Source organism: Mobula hypostoma, chromosome X1, assembly GCF_963921235.1.
Source record: "Mobula hypostoma chromosome X1, sMobHyp1.1, whole genome shotgun sequence".
In the NCBI taxonomy this organism is placed as follows: domain Eukaryota; kingdom Metazoa; phylum Chordata; class Chondrichthyes; order Myliobatiformes; family Myliobatidae; genus Mobula; species Mobula hypostoma.
This window is the reverse complement of record NC_086128.1, coordinates 3,234,171-3,253,687: the sequence shown is the minus strand read 5'-3', so window position 1 is coordinate 3,253,687 and position 19,517 is coordinate 3,234,171. Positions and strand designations below refer to the sequence as shown.

The following is a 19,517-nucleotide window of genomic DNA, read 5'->3' as shown; positions in this document are numbered from 1 at the left end:
ACCTTCGATTCTTCTTGTAATCTTTACAAATCATCCATTCTTGTCTTTAGTCTCTGAAATATGTTCATAGTTGAGAGCACTTGATATTAAAGTAGCTATTCCTCTTTTGTGGCTCAGTTTATATGATGAATAAAATACATGCTTAAAGCCCATTCTTTTTAATTTTGCATGTTCGGATTGGCTCATGTGCATTTCCTGAAGGAAAGCTATTTGTGCCCTCTCTTTTTTCAATTTAGACAATCTTATTTCTCTTAATTGGATTCAAAACCCAATTAACATTATAGGAAATTATTTTTACAGGTTCAATTTGCATTTTTCTCCAGTAGAAAAGAAAACACTCCTTTTCTAAACAAACAGTAAACAATCCCTTCTCAACAGTAAACTAGAACACAAAACCAAACATTTGAAAATTTTCCCCGACTTCCAACAGTGAGGCCTGAGCACCGACCCCCCTCAGTTCAGAGGGATAACCTCCATCTTCACCCTGTGTTAGAGGGCCCTCAGCAGTGTGAAGAACCATGAAGAATTCTCTCCTTTTTATGTCTCGACCATATTGCTATCATTCAAGTTATTCCATCTAGTTTATTTTCAGTTACCGGCTTTAATTTTACCTTTAAGTACGATTTACTCTTTTCAGTCATTTCTCTTAATTAAACTGTACTCTGTATGTTCACATCTGAATTCTTGCAGCTTTTCTTTGTAGCTGGACACTCTGGTTCGAGTGGAGCGTCCTCGCCGCACTGGCTGCCATGTCCACCGCCGAATCTTCTCCAGTAACGACTCCGGTTGGGTGATAACTTTTCTGGGTAGTCCCTGAACCACCAGATCCGATGTTGCCTCCTCCACCGTAACGTTGGTTTTTGTCCTTTCGTCGTAAAAGACTCTTAGCCGAGCTGGATACAGGGTCTGGAATCTGATGTTGTTTTCCTTCAGGACCCTCCATGCTTCCAAGCATTGCTTCCATCTGGCAAGGATCCCCGGGGTGTAATCGTGGTCAAAGCTGATTTTACAGTTCCACATAAAGCCTTTCTTTTGCCATGCCAGTTTAAGCACTTCTTCCTTCATTCTGTAGCTCAGAAATCTGACTAGAATCGATCTGGGCTGGGCGCCTGCCGGAGGCTGTGGTGCCAACGCCCGGTGGGCCCTTTCTATCTGTAGGTCTTTTGCGTCTGGTATTTTAAGGTTCTCTTTAAGCAGCTTCTCCACGAAGGGAATCACCAATCCGGGTTTACCTTCAGTTCCTTCGGGAACACCGTAGATCCTCACGTTTTCCCTTCTTGAGCGGCCTTCCTGGTCTATTAGCTTCCACTGGAGCTGTTCTTGTAGCTTTAGCATTTCTGCTATCACTTCCTCTGCATTTTGCAGCCTCTCCTCAGCCCCTACAATCCTCACTTCGGCTTCGTCTAACCTCAAATTAGTTTTTATTGTTTCTCCTTTAATATCTTCCAGCTGTTTGTTGTTATCCTGTCAGAAATCATGAATCTCTCTGAGAATCAAAGTCAGGTTCACCGACTCTTCCTCATTATCTCCGTCCTGGCTAGCCGTGGGGAAGCTAGCCCCCTCGTGTTGCTGTGACTCGTTGTACTTATCAGCATTCTGAGCGGACTTCTTATTCTTATACTTGGACATCATCCTTGCTCCTTTTGTTGATATAGGTATACAATACTAAATATTTGTCTAATTTCGACTTTGGGGCAGTTTACATTCTTTTTTGTCGAGAGACCTTTCCCTACGCCGCCATTCCCTTGGTGACCCGGAAGTCCTCCTCTCGGAGTTATGGTTTAATAAGTCAGAGGTGCAGCCATGAAGCTGAAGGGGCAAAGGTGTGTCCTGGTGTGAGAAACACCAGAAGATGACAAAATAGCAGCTCAGACTAGATGGCTTCTTTGGCTGCCTTTGTGTATGTGAGCCTTTGCATTCCTATATACAATGCATAGAAATGATTTTTGGCATAAATATCAGAGAATGGTACCAGTAAGAATGTCTCTGCATAAAACAATACAAGTCAGAAGGGCAAGAAATTATTCTGTAACCTAAGGTAGCTTAAGAAATGTTGCCAAAGTCGGAGGACAAAACAAAAGTATTTTATAGCAACACACACAAAATGCTGACGGAACGCAGCAGGTCAGGCAGCATCTATGGAAATGAATTAGCAGTCGATGTTTCAGGCCGAGACCCTTCTTCAGTGCTGGCAAGTGGGGGAAGACAAGAATGAGGAGAGTACAAGCTGGCAGATTATAGGTGAAACCAGGTGAGGGGGATCGTGGTGGATGGGCGAGGGAGGATGAAGAAAGAAGCTGGGAAGTGATCAGTGGGAAAGGTATAGGGCTGAAGAAGGGGTCCGAGCTGAGAGGAGCATGGACCATGGGAAGGAAGGGCACCAGAGGGAGGTGATGGGCAGGTGAAGAGAAGGGGATAAAAGGGGAGCCAGAATGGAGAATGGAAAAAAGAGAGAAGGAGGAAGGGTGAAATTACCAAAAGTTACAGAAATTGATGTTCATGACCTCAAGTGTTGCTCCTCAGATTGTACTCCTTTCCTTCCCTCACCATCTTATCATGGCTTCTTCCCCCTTCTTTTCTGGTCCTAAAGAAGGGTCTCGGCCCGAAAGTCAATTGTTTAGTCATTTCTATAGATGCTGCCTAACCTGCTGAGTCTCTCCAGCATTTTGTGTGTTCCTGATTTCCAGCATCTGCAAAATTTCTTGTATTTATAAACATGTTTCATTTTGTGAAGTAATGAAAAGGGTACAAAATCCTTTCAACCATAAAACATGCAATTGTGGAGAATAATAAATTTGGAACCAGGAATCACAGGTCCAACTGGACAACCAGCTAGTGCAGTGATGCAATGCATTGATAGAAGCATAGAAACATAGAAAAGCTACAGCACAATACAGGCCCTTCGGCCCACAAAGCTGTGCCAAATATGTCCTTACTTTAGAAATTACCTAGGGTTACCCATAGCCCTCTATTATTCTAAGCTCCATGTACCTATCCAGGAGTCTCTTAAAAGACCCTATTGTATCCACCTCCACCACCACCAGCAGCCCATTCCACACACTCATCACTCTCTGCATTAAAAAAAAATTACTCCTGACATCCCCTCTGTACCTACTTCCAAGCACCTTAAAACTGTGCCCTCTCGTGTTAGCTATTTCAGCCCTGGGAAAAAGCCTCTGACTATCCACATGATCAATGCCTCTCATCATGTTATACACCTCTATCAGGTCACCTCTCATCCTCCGTCGCTCCAAGGAGAAAAGGCCGAGTTCACTCAACCTATTCTCATAAGGCATGCTCCCCAATCCAGGCAACATCCTTGTAAATCTCCTCTGCACCCTTTCTATGGTTTCCACATCCTTCCTGTAGTGAGGCAACCAGAACTGAGCACGGTACTCCAAGTGGGATCTGACCAAGTTTCTATATAGCTGCAACATTACCTCTTGGCTCCTGAACTCAGTCTCATGGTTGATGAAGGCCAATGTACCATATTGACCAGGGTCAACCTGCGTAGCAGCTTTGAGTGTCCTATGGACTCGGATCCCAAGATCCCTCTGATCCTTCACACTGCTAAGAGTCTTACCATTAATACTATATTCTGCCATCATACCTGATCTACCAAAATGAACCACCTCAGACTTATCTGGGTTGAACTCCATCTGCCACTTCTCAGCTAGGTTTTGCATCCTATCAATGTCCCGCTGTAACCTCTGACAGCCCTCCACACTATCCACCACACCTCCAACCTTTGTGTCATCAGCAAATTTACTAACCCATCCCTCCACTTCCTCATCCAGGTCATTTATAAAAATCACGGAGAAGGGTCCCAGAACAGATCCCTGAGGCACACCACTGGTCACCGACCTCCATGCAGAATAAGACCTGTCTACAACCACTCTTTGCCTTCTGTGGGCAAGCCAATTCTGGATTAACAAAGCAAGGTCCCCTTGGATCCCATGTCTCCTTACTTTCTGAAGGAACCTTGCATGGGGTACCTTATCAAATGCCTTGAACTTGAATAACCTGTCATAGCAATACATCTTCAGTGCTTTTTGAACTGTGCTTTGTGGCAAGATTGTCAATGAGGTAATCCTATCAACATTATTAAGCGTGCAGAATCTTGTACTTGACCCTGGTGCAAAGCTCTCACGTCTAGGGAATGGCGTTGAGGAATGCTGAAGAATTTTGTCCAATACAACCTGCAATGACAGTTTTCAGCCACAGAACAATGGCAAAGGCTAAAGATCCAAAGAAAGGTCTGAAGCCACATGGGTAAGACTAATATACATTGAAAATATATGTAATCAAAGCCATTTGCTGAATGGAAGTGAATTCAAATGGCAAGCTGTTTCGACTGTCAGAAATCTCCACTCAGTGAACACCATTAGGTACATCTGTACACCTGCTTGCTAACACACATCTAATCAGCCAATTATGTGGCAGCATCTCAATCCATAAAAGTATAGAGACAAGGTCAAGAGGTTCAATTGTTGTTCAGACCAAGTATCAGAATGGGGAAAAAATGTATTTAAGTGACTTTGACCATGGAATGATTGTTGGTGCCAGATGGGGTGGTTTGGCTATCTCAGAAACTGCTGATCTCCTGGGATTTTCACACACAGCAGTCTCTAGAGTTTACAGAGAATGCTTCAAGAAACAAAAATTATTCGTGAGCGGCAGTTCTGTGGGCCTTGTTAATGAGAGGGGTCAGGAGAATGGCATGGAAGGCTCAGGACATGAATGACCTTAGTTCAGACCATTCTTGAAAGGAGATTGGAAGAGAAGCAGGTAAGATAAAAATGAAATTGTTACTTAAGTCGCAGTAAAAGTTAGAGTTGAGACACAAGAGTCTGAAGATGCTGGAATCTGGAGCATAAAGCAAACAGGACTGAGCAGCATCTGTGAAGGAAAAGGTATTGTTGATGTTTGGGGTCAAGATGCTGCATCAGGATTTAATCATTTGCTTTTTGCTGCATGAGAGAGATTGCCTGTTAACAATATCCAGCAAAACAGACATTCAGAAAAAAAGATGCTGGAATGGCAGCTGAAGGGCATGGTATAGCTTGTGAAAATAGGAGGCAGAAAGCTCATAATTCCTGAGGAAAAATATACAAGAAAATATTGAACAGTTATATGATTGTAAGTGCAATCTAAAAGTTGAACCAGCAGAAATTGGCACTGACTAGATGGGCCGAAGGGCCTGTTTCTGAGCAGTACTTACTCTACAACTCTACAAGACACCTTGTAATTCTGTGAATAGCTTTCATCCATTGATAATATGAATATGTAAATCACTTTCTTCACCAAATGGGTCAATCAATATAGTGTGTTTAAGTGTGTGAAGATATATATGGCAATTGCACACGTTCAGTCTTGTTGTAGAGAGCAACATAAACAAGATACATGTGGTTTTGCAGTTCTTAGTGATTCATGCCTCTCATCAATTCATTATATTCCTGGCACAACATACTAGAATAAGAACCTGCAGATATATCACATATATCCTCCTCCTCCTCCTCCTCCTCCCCCCCCCCAGGTAAAGGTACAGAAATAGCCATTTGGTGACAAAAATAAAAACAGCTACTTTTATTTTTGACAATCCTCTGCCAATCATCAGTGTCTAAACTGGCACTTTGGACTGAAGTGTTGATGCAAAGTATAATTACGAAGTGCTACAATAACTAACTGATCTTCCAAAATAGAGAGTACTTTCTCCTTACTCAGCTGTTTGCTGGATTCCCCTCAGGAGAAATGTACATACAACAAGAAATGAAGGACTACTGTGACGTTCAGTTGAGCATTGTTTTGCCGGCAATGCTCTCTGCTTCTTCCCTCTCCAGTTAAGTTGCCACTTGTACCTCCGCTCTGACTCATCCCAATCCATCTTCGAAACCATTTTAACTGTATCTCCTCTTTTACTCTTCATTCAGAAATTTCCTCGTACTCTGCTTCAAATACCAGAGCAATAAACAAATTGTCCCTCGCTCTGAGGATGTGATGTCTTAAGCTCAAACAAGCCTAGAAAATAATAAATACTCTCCCTGATTGTACTGGTCTTCATCTATGAAAAATGTAAAACTTTGTATTAGACCAGCTGAATTGGCCTACAAAACAGACATCTTATCCACCACACCTTGGATTATCACCAAGATTCTGGAATATCACTCACTATTTGAAGAATATGCCAAAGTTTAGGAAATTTGAGTTCTTAGCACTACGTCATTTTTTAAACAGGGATGAATTTCATTCTTGTAGTGAAGTGGCAATAATACAGGATTTCTGTCTGTTTTACTCACCACACCTCAATATTCAGAATCCAAGGTAATTTTAAATGGGACATGCTTAGCATTCCCCATAGTTCTGCATTTTGTAGATTTTGTATTCTTTATTCTCTCTCCCCCTCCCTCTTTCTCCCCTCATTAATCTATTAACCGCACAGCCTCAGTGACTTGAGTCTAATCATGATCCCCAAAATCTACATGGAGTTTACAATTTTACCCTGCCAAGCTAGGGAAGTAATGTCCTCACAGTCCATTCATAGTTCAACATTTTTATAATTCAATTAAAGTTGGTAATTACTGACCTTAAAATTCGTTCTTCCAGCAGTCAGGAAGAAGCTGAAAGGGTTGAGGTGAGAAAGGCTAAAGTATTAAGCTGAAAACAACAGGAGTGTGCATGGCATGGGAAATGGAGGGGCTGGGATACTTCACCTGCCATCTCAGAATGGGATCTATTCCTTGCCATGTTTTGCCTCACCTGATCTCATTGTTTATTCTCAAGTAAAATGGATGATATAAAGCTCCAGCATGTAACTGGACTTGCCTCTATTGAATCTCTTAGTGACGATTAATCCTCTATTCTACAAAAAAAATTCTCAGAGACATCGAGTCATAGAGGACTATAGCACCGAAATAGGCCATTCAGCCCATCTAGGCCATGCCAATCTATTAATCTGCCTAGTCCCACCAACCTGCACCAGGACCATAACCATTCATACCCCTCCCATCCATGTACCTATCCAAATTTCTTTGCAATGTTGAAATCGACCCCACATCTACCACTTCTGCTGCTAGTCCTTGTTAAACAGATAAGGCAACTCTCCAATATTCTTTGACATCGTTGGTGTTTGACCTACCAGCCCATCTCATGAATGGAACCAAATGTGTTGGAGCAGCCAGCATAAGGCTCTGTTTTCATGTGGGCAGACACCTGTAACTACTTATCAAATGTCCATTTCTTTGAATAGACAAATGTATTTATAAATTGGATCTTTCAAAATAAATGCATTTTCTTTATTCATATAGTTCATGATTTTCTGAAAATCCCTGTATGCAACAGATGTTGTTAGTTATAGATAGGGTCACATAAACTCGTCAGTAAAAGGCAATACATGAACATTTTCAGTTTTTGATCCATGGTGGTCCCTAGGAATCAAATATCAATCAACAGAAATGTGATCAACTTCTAACCACAGTTACATGGAGTTAGTAAGTCATGGTGTACCTCAGATTTACAATCACTCCAATGGGTTTGGATATTGTAACACAAGAGGCAACAACCTTCACCCTTGCTGAGCTCACTGGTGAGTGGACATCTTACCTTTGGTATCAAATGGTATTAATGTACATAGACTTCCATTAGACGACCAAGGACAATGAAACACTGCTCCACCTTCTGTAACCTTTTCTTGGGTTGTATTTGCCTTTGGAGCACCAATAAGGACACCTCGACTGGAAACGGAAAAATATTTTAAATGTGGTTATCTAACATAATACCTTTCACATAGTTTTGGTTGATAATCACTGTTAACTGTGACTTCACTAAAATGAAGACCACTCAATATGTTTCCTTCAATAATGACAACACTTAAATAAGGGATGAATCTTAAGGAGTTCAATTTGAGAAAGAAATGTTGCAGTACCATATGTTAACCTGACTTAGTTAAATTCAGTGTGTCTGTAAGGTGCACACTTGGTGATTGACTCAATCTGATGCAGGATTAGTTAAGGCAACTCTCCGATATTCTTTGATGTTATTGGTGTTTGACCTACCAGCCCATCTCCTGAATGGAACCAAAAGTGTTGGACCAGTCATCAATGAGGCTCTGTTCTCATGTGGACAGACACCTGCAACATCTTATCCTGATGGGAAGTGCCACCCTGGCTGGAGAAACTGCAAAAAGATATGAATTACTCTAGCTCACAGCTGGTGTTCATCAAATCGTGTCTCTGACAACAATACCTAAACTTTCTGCATTTGGGTAAATGTGTACTATCACCATACAGAGTGATTATCCATCCTATATCAAGCTAACAGAAACTTACTGGATTTCATCTAGAGACTACAAGATGTGATAATCGGTTTCTGCTTTGTTCAAATATGTACTTGAGAAAAGCTGACACAACACAATTGAACTGTTATCTGCATGACAGTGGTACACACTAAATCATGGTTAACTTAATTGCTAAAGAAATTGACAAGAAATCATAACGCAGGCTGTACATTGCAAACACATTGACTTTAGCAAAAAACTGTTCTTTGGAACTATTCCTTGCATCTCATTTGGAGATGCTATCTTAGCTTCTCTTCTTCATTTCTTACTATTTTACTTTTCATTCACTTCTGAAGTGTTCTTCTGATAGAGCACTGGGAGCTACTTACAGAATTGTCAACAATTTGGATTTTTCTGTCCAAGGTTCAAGAGAACTAATTTAGAATTAATTTGAAAACGCAAACACGAGGAAATCTGCAGATGCTGGAATTTCAAGCAACACACACAAAATGCTGGTGAACGCAACAGGCCAGGCAGCATCTCTAGGAAGAGGTACAGTCGACGTTTTGGGTCAAGATCCTTCGTCAGGACCAACCAGAAGGAGAGGTAGTAGATTTGAAAGTGGGAGTGGGAGGGGCCCCCCTACTTTCAAATCTCTTACTATCTCTTCTTTCAGTTAGTCCTGACGAAGGGTCTCAGCCTGAAACGTCGACTGCACCTCTTCCTAGAGATGCTGCCTGGCCCGTTGCGTTCACCAGCAACTTTGATGTGTGTTCCTTTAATTAATTAGCATGTTTATTTCAGCTTTTTTCTTAAAGATATGCTGTGTGCCTCCCGGCTACCGCTGCATTCTCCGCGAATCGTTATCTGTCCGCGGCCTGGGGGTTGGGGTGGTGGGACTCTGGGGTGTTATCTTGTCATCGTCTGTTTCCATGAGGGCAGGCAGGTCATCTTCTCCTATGACTGCCCGCCTCGATGTCGAGGGTCGAGGTTCATCGTCTGCTGTGGCTGATGTGGAAGGCTTGAAAAACGACAGTACTGTATGCTTGACTGCCGAGCCGCGCACATTTTTCTATCATAGTTCTTTGCAAGCACTCAAACCAACTTGAAAATATACCCTAAACCTACGTACCCTTTCAAAATTAAAGTCGTACTTTATCATTGCAGCAAAAATCTCATAGTTGCCTCACGTTCAGTTTCCTGGACGACTTCACATTCACTACTGCATTCGGTTTCAATTGTTTTCCTTTCCTCTTCCAATTGCATCAGCTCTTCATCAGTTCTTGGTCATGGGATGCCAAAACCTCTTCAACATCATCTTCGTCAACTTCCACAAGCCAAACTCACTTTGTCCTTACTTCGTTCACCACGATCAAAACGCTTAATTATATCTAGTTTTACGCTAAGTGTAACACCCTTAGGAGTTCTTTTAGGCTTTTCCGATACCTTAGAACTCATCTTGCAGACGGCTGCTCACAGGCACGTGTTTAAGCAATGCCGGCGAGAATGCTGCTCCGAATCCGGGGGGCGTGTGCTGCCTTTTATCGCGCGCTGCCTTTCTTTGTAACAATGAAAACACCTTCAGTTAGCGAAAACAGGGAACTAATGTAGGTCTTTCGTGACAGTGAGGTTTTGTAAAGCGAATGTTCGAAAAGTGGGGGACACCTATATATCTATTTGCAATTAAAATCTAGATATTTTAGACTCTCTTATCTAAGTAGTTAAGTTTTGCTCTAACTGACTTGGCGGGAATATTATTGTAACTGAGTGTTCTTTGTCTGCTAATCCTATAAATTGTAGCATTTCTGCCTGTTAAGTCAGAAGCTTATCAGAGCCGCCAGAGAGAGAGGGAATTTCTGTCTCTGATGATTCAGCTCCAAGCTTCTTGCCGGCTGAGCTCGAACAAATAAACTGGTGAAAAGGATAAAGTAAGAACTGTGTGGTGTGGTTATTGGTCTGGCGAATTTAAGTTTATATTTGGTGCCGTGACTCAGATCCCAACATAGGGAATGTTCCTCTGGGCTAAATAAGTGACCGAGGGTTTGAATCGAACAAAACTGAGTGGTGGGGCGCCCGAGGCATTTTACCTCTGGCCACTCCTTGTGTCCATTCAGGCGTTCTGCCCCTCACCCATCGAAACCTGTACATTGACGGGATCCAACAAACCACCCGGACCAGGAGAATAAGGTAAGCAGTTGTTTTTGAGAGAATTACTGGAGAATAAGGCTAGCAGTTGTTTTTGTGAGTACTAAAGTCTGCGGGTGCTGAAGAATTGGGCAGCAGATCACTGGCAGTGATCTATTACATTTTTCTTTTGGGTTGGGTCGCAGCGATTGGGCAGTGGGTTAGTGGCAGTAACCTATTACATCTTGGGGCTGGTGACAGCAATCCGGTAATTAGATAAGGAGCTAACCGACCTGTTCTATTCTAATTGACATTGGGGCTGGTGTTAGTGGTCCGGTAAGACATTTGGCCAAACAGAGAGGAAAGGGACTCCCCTGCAGTGTATCTGGATGTTAAGTGCAGCACTAACAAAGAACTGAGAAACGGTGAGTGGTCACTAGGGGGAGCTTGTGACATAACCTCTTGTGAACAAGCAGTAAATTTAAATTTGGAAGAAGAATTGCAGTAAAAAGTAGAAATTATTGATCAAGGAATGGAAAGATAGAGCTGATACCGAATGGAATAGTATTTTACTGGCCAGTTGGAGGAATAATGTCTGTGATAAAGGGGTAGAGGTACATACGTCAGAAGGAGATCCCAAGGAATGAGAAACATTAAAGGCGGAGTGCGAATGGGCAGATGGGAGAAGGAAAAAAAGTACGAGAAAAACAAAGAAAACAGGCAAAGGCAGATATGGACATTCAGGAAGGTTTAAGTGGGCACTGTCGCACGCAAGATCCAGGGCCAATATGGGATCCCGAACCTATGTCTGGCACACCGACCCTGTTTGAGGACAGTGACCGCGATGGGGATTGGGCACCCACCGTATTCCCCACCTTACCAGGGGCTGAGTGCACCCAGTGCTTCCGAACCCCAATCCTCCTAATATTCAGATATGGTGGCCGCTCGGGTAAAACAGCAGCGGCAGGGAAGGCTCCTTATACCCTGAGATCCAGAAAGGGAAAGGGATTATTCTGAGACAGGGAGGGAAGAATCCAATAAAACCCCAGAGTTAATGGCTCCACAGAGACAATTGCCTACCCAAATGCGGCCCAATCCACAAGCAGCCGAGGAGGGGCAGCCCTCTGTAATTCTTGTGTGCGCACCCTGGAAGCCTTAAGAAATGATATAGTGACCATGAATCAGGCCCCAGATAGAAAACAGAAACCAGCAGTTTGCTCAGACAACAGGAATTCTGCAGATGCTGGAAATTCAAGCAACACACATCAAAGTTGCTGGTGAACGCAGCAGGCCAGGCAGCATCTCTAGGAAGAGGTACAGTTGACGTTTCAGGCCGAGACCCTTCGTCAGGACTAACTGAAGGAAGAGTTAGTAAGAGATTTGAAAGTGGGAGGGAGAGGGGGAGATCCAAGAGTCCTGACTAAGGGTCTCAGCCTGAAACGTCAACTGTACCTCTTCCTAGAGATGCTGCCTGGCCTGCTGCGTTCACCAGCAACTTTGATGACAGCTTGCTCAGTATGTCCGCAGTACTATACAAATGTATAATGTGACCCCGCAAGATTTATTCGGTCTCTGCTGCATGATTCTCTCAGCTGATGAGGGGCGGAAATGGAAGGCAGAACAAACCTATCAGAAGTTACAAGCGGGAATCCATAATGAGAATGAACAGACAGACCAGATTATTCAAGCCTTGGAAAGGGCTCTCCAACAACCTGTAAACATCACTAAAGTACTTGAATGCAAACCTAAGCCTGGGGAATCGGGACCAGACTATCGGGAGCGATTTGTGGCCTGCTACGGCACTTCCGCAGGAGGCCAATCCTCTAATAATGGGAGTCCGTCCCCCCCGTTTAATGCCTTACTGCTCCAATGCTTACCAAGTTAGCCAACATGATTAAAACTAATAGTATGGATTGGCCTGAATGATCGAAATTGAATGCGATGAATTTTGACATATTATTGGGACCCGGTGTGAGGTTTCATTTACAGCCACCACCAGTCTGGGGTGTAATCTAGCACAGAGAGACTTGCTCTGCCCAGTGGAAGTCGAGATTTTATGCACAGACAAGGGTGTCACCCTGGGACTAGCGAACAACCGACAGCTTCTCCAGAATCCGATCCCCCAGTGGTGGGCACTTAATCTGGACTCCGCTTCATTGAATCCCCTCTGCCAGAGGCAGATCCTCATGAGACTGTGCTATGACCCTACGGGGTGTGCCACTGAGGAAAGCCAATATTATGCACCCCTCGAGGGACAGAAGTTCCCAGTCGCGGTGTTTGGAGAGGTTAAAGGAAGAGAGGGCAGTGCATTACTGGCCGAAGTTCCGGGTTTCCTTTGGTGACAGACAGGACCAGTGGTTCCCTATACCACCGTTAGGGTTGGCCCTGGGTTCAAGCCAAAGAGCCTAGGGCTCCTTGCTTACACCCTGACAAAACAAGCCTCCAGCACCGAGGGAGAATGGCAAGACTTGGCCGCGGGCCAACTCCGATACTGGAAGCGTCGGAGGTGAAGACGGGACATCTGGTAAGACTCTTTTAATATTGACCGAACCCAAGACGTTGTACCACATCTCTGGGCAATCTCAAGGCCATGAAGTCGGCCTCACCAACTGTCCCACCCCTGTCCAGATCACCGTGAAAGGAGGAAAGACTCTCCCATCCCTTCTGCAATACCCCCTCAAGCCCGAGGCAACGTTTTATGAAGATGGAAGCTCTTTTGTGGATCCAGCAGGGAAACAATATTCTGGCTATGCGATAGTGAAGTGATTGAGCAAGTCTCTTTTGAAGCAGTTGTCTCCGCCCAGAAAGCTGAGCTGCTTGCTCTGACTTGTGCCTGTATCCTAGTAACAGACTAAAGTGTGAACCTTTACACAGACTCCTGTTAGGCACTGACTACAGAACTTTGGGGGGTTCCTGACTTCCACTGGTCACCCCATTAGTAATGCTACCTTTGTAAACAACTTACTCACTGTTCTACAGCTACCTTGAGTTTTGGCTATTATTAGATGTGCAACCCAAACTGGGGAACCTGATGAGATATCTAAGGGCAATGCTAGGGCTGATGCAGCAGCTAAACAGATAGCCTTGAATCCTACACTTAGTCCCCACAGGAACCCAACAAGCTCCTATTAGACAAAACCTAAGGATGGGTATGCCAGACATGGGGGAAATACGCAAGTTTCGGGGGGGGGCAGAGAAGAGAGAGAGGGAGAGGGAATTTCTGTCTCTCTGATGATTCGGCTCCAAGCTTCTCACCAGCTGAGCTCGAACAAATAAATTGGTGAAAAGGATAAAATAAAGAACTGTGTGGTGCAGTTATTGGTCCAGCTAATTTAAGTTTACATCTACCTCACTTTGTCCTGGTTCCATTTTCACAATAGAATGAATCCACGAACAATGTACAATTATTTGTTTTAAATTCTGCCATTTGTTCCATTTCTGGAATAGTGCACGGGGATTCTTGGCGCAGCTGAAAGGAGGCTGCACTGATGAAAGTCATGTCTGCACCTCATGAAAAAGGGAACGTACAAATTTGGACCAGCAGTAGGCCATTCGGCCACTTGGCATCTCGAGCATGCTTGCTGTAAATAAAGATCCTGGTTGATCAGTTTCTCACCTTACCTTCAAATTCCCCGCTTCTACTGGTAACTATTCTGATCAAGAATCTATCTATGATCTCCCTCAATACTAAAAATGACCACACCCTCGAGTGAAAACTTTCGCATAGCTTAAGGCGTACCAAGAAATACCAGATGCATGAGCAAGTATCCTGTATCTCAGGCAGGGATACAAAGTGGTGACCAGGAGAGAAGCGATGTATAGGCTGGGTCCTGGGAAGTTCTTAGTCTGAGATAAAGCTGAAATGGTAGGAGTTAATCAGGAAGGCAATGGGTTCCATGTCCTTACACCAGGTCCCAGTGCTGCAAGTTTAATGACCTCATATGTCTGGTCAGCTCCAAGAGGACCACAACATGGAGAGCTATGCTGGCTGGAGGCAGGGCCACTCAGGTTCAAACAGGTCAAACAAAAACCCCATTTTACAGGTTGCACACTTTAGCTATTCAACTGTGGCAGGAATACCTTCAATCAAATACTTTAACACAACAGATATCATTCCTTCTTCTCCCATAGCAAGATGGTGAGTGACCATTATTTGGAACAATGCAAATGGGTGAGCATGGGAGCTATAATTTCTAAAAACTAAATGAATTGAGAAACGTGTTCTCGCAATTATAGGAAGTGACAATGGAGTAGTTCTTGGTCTAAAGTAGATCACATGTCAAGCAGATATTAGAAGACTGATACAAGACCTCCTACTTCACACTCTATTCCTTCTCATCCTCAGTGTACTCAAACCCTGGTGCCTCTTACTTTAGAATTCCAAGATGCCTCATGTGCATACATCTTGTCCAACAAAAATACAGTGTCTGAGGAAAACAACTTCACACACTGACACTCTCGGGTATTATCTCAGTTACTGGCACACCTTGGAGTGATAACGGTAACAGTGGTCATAAAGCAAGATTTGGTCTGGGTGTGAGCAAACCTAGTCAAGCCTAGGAATAGCCAACTCTAGTGTCAACTCCCTTGAGTGCAAGGGTCACACTGGAGGAATCAGATGACAAATGCAGTGAGGGAAACCTGCAGAGAACAACCATTATACCAATATACTCTGTGATAATTGGGGTCTTATCCAGACTACCTGAGTAAGATATCCAAGGCATTGGAAGAGTATGGCTGTAACCCTACATTTGTCTTTCCAGAGTCTGCAGCCTGTCCTTACTGACCCTGTAATTATACCTGCAAACACTTTTCAACATTTCGGTTGGGTTTATCTTGCTTTCCTAACATACGGCTTTGTCCCCAAGAAGGAGCAAGTTCCCTTTTACTCCTCTGGGGCGCTGCCTGGCCATGAGGAATTGAGCTGCAGACTGCAAAATGTGGCAGATATGGAGACATTCAGGACCAGGAGAACAGATAAAGCATTCCAGGGAGGAATGGAGCACTCCCTGTAGTGTATGGCTTGCAAATTCTTATCCTCCAGATACAATAGCCCTTGGATATGAGGAGATGGAGACATAGAATGTGTACAGAAAGGAATATTGGGCACGTAGAGAAAGGAAGGCTGGATATGTATAGATAGGAAAGTTTGGTGTTTAGAGGCAGAAATGTTGGACATGTGGAGATAGAAACATTAGATGTGTACATGAGACAGAGATAAAAACATTGGGGAATAGTCACTTTGGAACCTTCCATCCCCTAATACTCTGACCTCCTTTAGCAAGAAGACTTTGAGCCTTCTTGCTCTGGCCCTGGCCATTCTAAAGTCCCTAAGTAAGTACCAGTAAAATAAAACTAAATCTAAAACAGGTTCACTCACTCAGTGCAAAATTTATCAGCCACCTTGGGAGCTCCAGTCCTAAGGGATCTGCTTTTTATTCCCCACAAATCTGCAAATCATTAAGAAATGAAGCGTAAGTCCCTCCTGCTGCTTGGACCAGACTTGCTGTGCTTGGTCAGTATTGTGTTAGATTCTCATGTTCAGCCCAAGCTGAACAACAGGCATCAGATATGGATTGATGTTCTAATTGCACATTGTGCACTTCCACCTTGTGGGAGATTCAGTCTAGGTAACAGAGAGGGACATTTGGAACTGATATTGTGCATGTCAGACCCACACTGCTTAAATAACCCTTACAGCCTTCATTACCGTTATCTCACATAGACAGACACTGTTTCCAAGTTTGGCATTTACTGTTTATCACTGGGTTATGATCGGGCTTCAAACAACTGAGTGACTTACCACTAATTGTTAGCAATCACTTTAATGATTCTAAGACCATAAGCTATTGGAGCAGAATTAGGCCATTTGGCCCATCGAGTCAGCTCCACCATTTCATCATGGCTGATTCATTTCCCTCTTAGTCCCAATCTCCTGCTTTCTCCCCGTATCTCTTCGTGCCCTGATTAATCAATTCCATGGGAATGGAGTTACATATATGCCACATTGGCAGGTTTCTCCCTGGTGAAGACGACGACTTTATACCAATCCATTAATTTAGAACATAGGACATCGAGCAGTGCAGCACAATATGCACCCTTTGTCCCACAATGCTGTGCTGACCTGTAAGAATCAATCTAATTCTTCCCTCCTACATTGCCCATAACATTCCATTTTTCTTACATCTATGTGCCTATCTAAGAGTGTTTTAAGTACTCCTATCGTATCAACCTCTGCTACCACCAATGGCAGTGGGACTCAGGCACCCACCACTGTGTTAAAAACCTTCCTCTGACATCTCCCTTAAACTTTCCTCCCCTCGCCTTCAATTGATGTTCTCTGGTATTGGCCATTGCCAGCCTTTAACAGTCATTGTTACTGATTTCAACTTTTTATTTTCTTAATCTATCATTGTGCAAATTGAACTCAAAATGCCTGCATTATTTCTTCAACCCTCTGCATAACTAGTCCAGTAACATAACACTCCCAAATGTAACAAACCACTCTGAATCAAATTCCTGTGCTGGAAGTAATGTGTGTGGAACCTACACCATTATCAGTCAATTTTTTCCACATGGGAATGGTAATTATGCAGTTTTGTTATGACGCTAGTAATCAAGAAAGTTAAACTAAACACTGCATATCCTGTGTATATCTGACTCACAAGGGAGTCACAGTGAGACAAGTTCAAAACTCACAACAAGGGTGCAAGGAGTGGCAGAGTCCAAAACAAAAAGATGAAGAAAAGCGATGCAACACTTCACTGACTTGATGTCAGATACTACAAGAACTGTTCAGTCTTTACTCTTTCATCAGACTGATAATTACACCTAAACAGTTTTTTTTAAAATTTTATTTGGATAAGGAATTCACAATTATCATGTACTTTTTTCACACACATAACTTTTTCCATTTTTTTATATGTATAAAACTACAATTATTTATACATTCTTAAGTACACATTGAGATGATATAAAAGGAAAATAAACATTTAAATAGATAATTATGTACTGTGGTAAATCTAACCTATTAGGCTAAGTAATGAAATTAGTTGTTAAGAAAAATGGTAATAATAGTTTCCGTACAACCCTTCCAGACCATTTCCACTGGTCCAAAATGTTGCATACAAGCCTATATACCAACCAGTGTAGGTGTTTATATCCCAATTTGTTCGTGCTTGTTCCTGCCCGCAGACATAATTATCCAATCCCTATGTACTTATTTACTTATTTTTTTCATTTTTTTTATCCCTTTCCCAAATCTTTCCCTTTACTTGTGTTAATTCTCTATTTTCCAAAAAAAACAAACATTTAGACTAGGGGTGCTTACGTTAGCAATATTACTGTGTTGATGAGAAGAGCAATATAAATCATTAGGAGAGTCATCTAAAGTCTGCTCGCATTGGGGTTATATATTCAATCCATTTATTCCAGATTTGATAAAATGTTTCTTTGAGTTCTCAGGGAGTAAGTCAACTTTTCCATTTTAAATATTTCCAAGATAATTTCGTACCAATCTTCTAATGTAGGTGGTATTGGATTTAGCCATTTTCTAGTGATTGATTTCTTACTTGCAACAGTTTTTTTTTAAATACAAAGTCAAGTCACTGCATGTACTGACCAAGTTATCACAAAATGTAATTCTCTTTTTTGTTTAAGGCTTCATTCAGTCACAAAGCTGATGTTTTTTTCTTTGAGCTGGATTTATTTGGCTACCGTTCCTCGCTTTCAACCTTCGGAAAAGCCTGATTAAACTGTTTCCACTGCTTCACTCATCCCCATCTATCCAACTCAGCTACTTGGTCTCTTTCTGCCCCTTGTATGTTCCTTTCTGGTGTATATTACCTTAACTGATATCTTTTTGAGGAGGTAAAACCCACTAAAGTATTTTTTTTTATTTTTTTTACTTATTAGAAACATCACCTCTTGTAAAGAAGGAAGGCAACTTTATTGTCACCTTCTATAAGCTCAGTAATGTCCCCTTTCCCCGGACTAAAGCAAACATAGTCCAGTTAGCATCACACCACTAACTGCTGTACTGTTGGCAAAGACAATAGTTGCAAAGCCATGTTCATCAAAAGCTTTACTGAATTCCTGAGCAATGCACAAAATTTCACTCGCAAGTTGTGAATACTGGAACAAAATACTCACGTGCCAGCCCCAGGCATGTAGAACTCAACAGAAAATCCAAAGTAACTTCCTTTAGGTCCTGTGTAAATGACTGGATTCTCAGCATCGAGATTGAATGCACAAAGTTGTGAAAGTAGACATGAAAAAAATACCAGGGTTCCCATTAAATGCCAAGAATGCCGGGCCTCAACTGCACTGGGACAGAGCTGCATTTTTACAGATCTTTTCACATTCCAAACATGAGCCCAAGACCTACTCTGGAAAAGAATGTACTTTGTGCTTTTGAGGTCACTTCCTCAAACAGGAAAAGGGATTACATTTTGTAGCTGGCATGACTGCAGTTAAACAAACTCGTTATGATAACGTGGTCAGTGCATGCAGTGACTTGACTTTAAACAAAAAAAAATCATTGTTCAGTTGTGGAAGCATGACTGTACATGCAACCCCTCCCTCTCTCATGCTGTGTTTTACCTTTCCTGCTCATTACATCCTTGCTGTAGTTTTGAAAGTGCTATCAAATTAATCCCACTTCCACTCTTTCACCATAACCCTCCTTTTCAACATCAATATTGAATATATTCAAATCTTTTTGAAAGTTACTATTCAGTCTGTTTTTACATTTCATTTCAGACTATACAGTGGTGTTAGAAAGTGTGGACACTGTAGAATTGTCTCTATTTCTGCATAAATATGACCTAAAATGTGATCAGATCTTCATGCAAGTCCCAAAACTAGATAAAGAGAACCCATTAAATAAATAGCACAAACATTATATTTGCTCATTTATTTATTGAGAAAAACGATCCAATATTACATGTATATGTTGGAAAAAGTATGTGAACCTTTGCTTTCAGTAACAGGTGTGACCCTCTTGTACAGCAATAACGTCAACTAAACATTTCTGGTAACTGTTGATTGGTCCTGCACATTAGCTTGGATGAATTTTAGGCCATTCCTCCTTACAAAACTGCTTCAACTCTGGGATCTCAGT

At 42.4% G+C, this 19,517-nt stretch overlaps 1 protein-coding gene across 1 annotated transcript in view; it reads right to left on the bottom strand.

Annotated features, from left to right (window-relative positions):
* Positions 1 to 18,853, bottom strand: part of LOC134340479 (integrin alpha-8-like) — a 148,476-nt gene extending 129,623 nt beyond the window's left edge. The window contains exons 1-2 of the mRNA XM_063037790.1: positions 18,548 to 18,853; positions 7,600 to 7,730 (exon numbers count right to left, since the gene is read on the bottom strand). Coding sequence (XP_062893860.1) covers positions 7,600 to 7,730; positions 18,548 to 18,738 — 322 coding nt within the window. The 5' untranslated portion in view covers positions 18,739 to 18,853. The remainder of the gene's footprint in view (positions 1 to 7,599; positions 7,731 to 18,547) is intronic.
* Between the last annotated feature and the right edge of the window lie 664 nt (positions 18,854 to 19,517).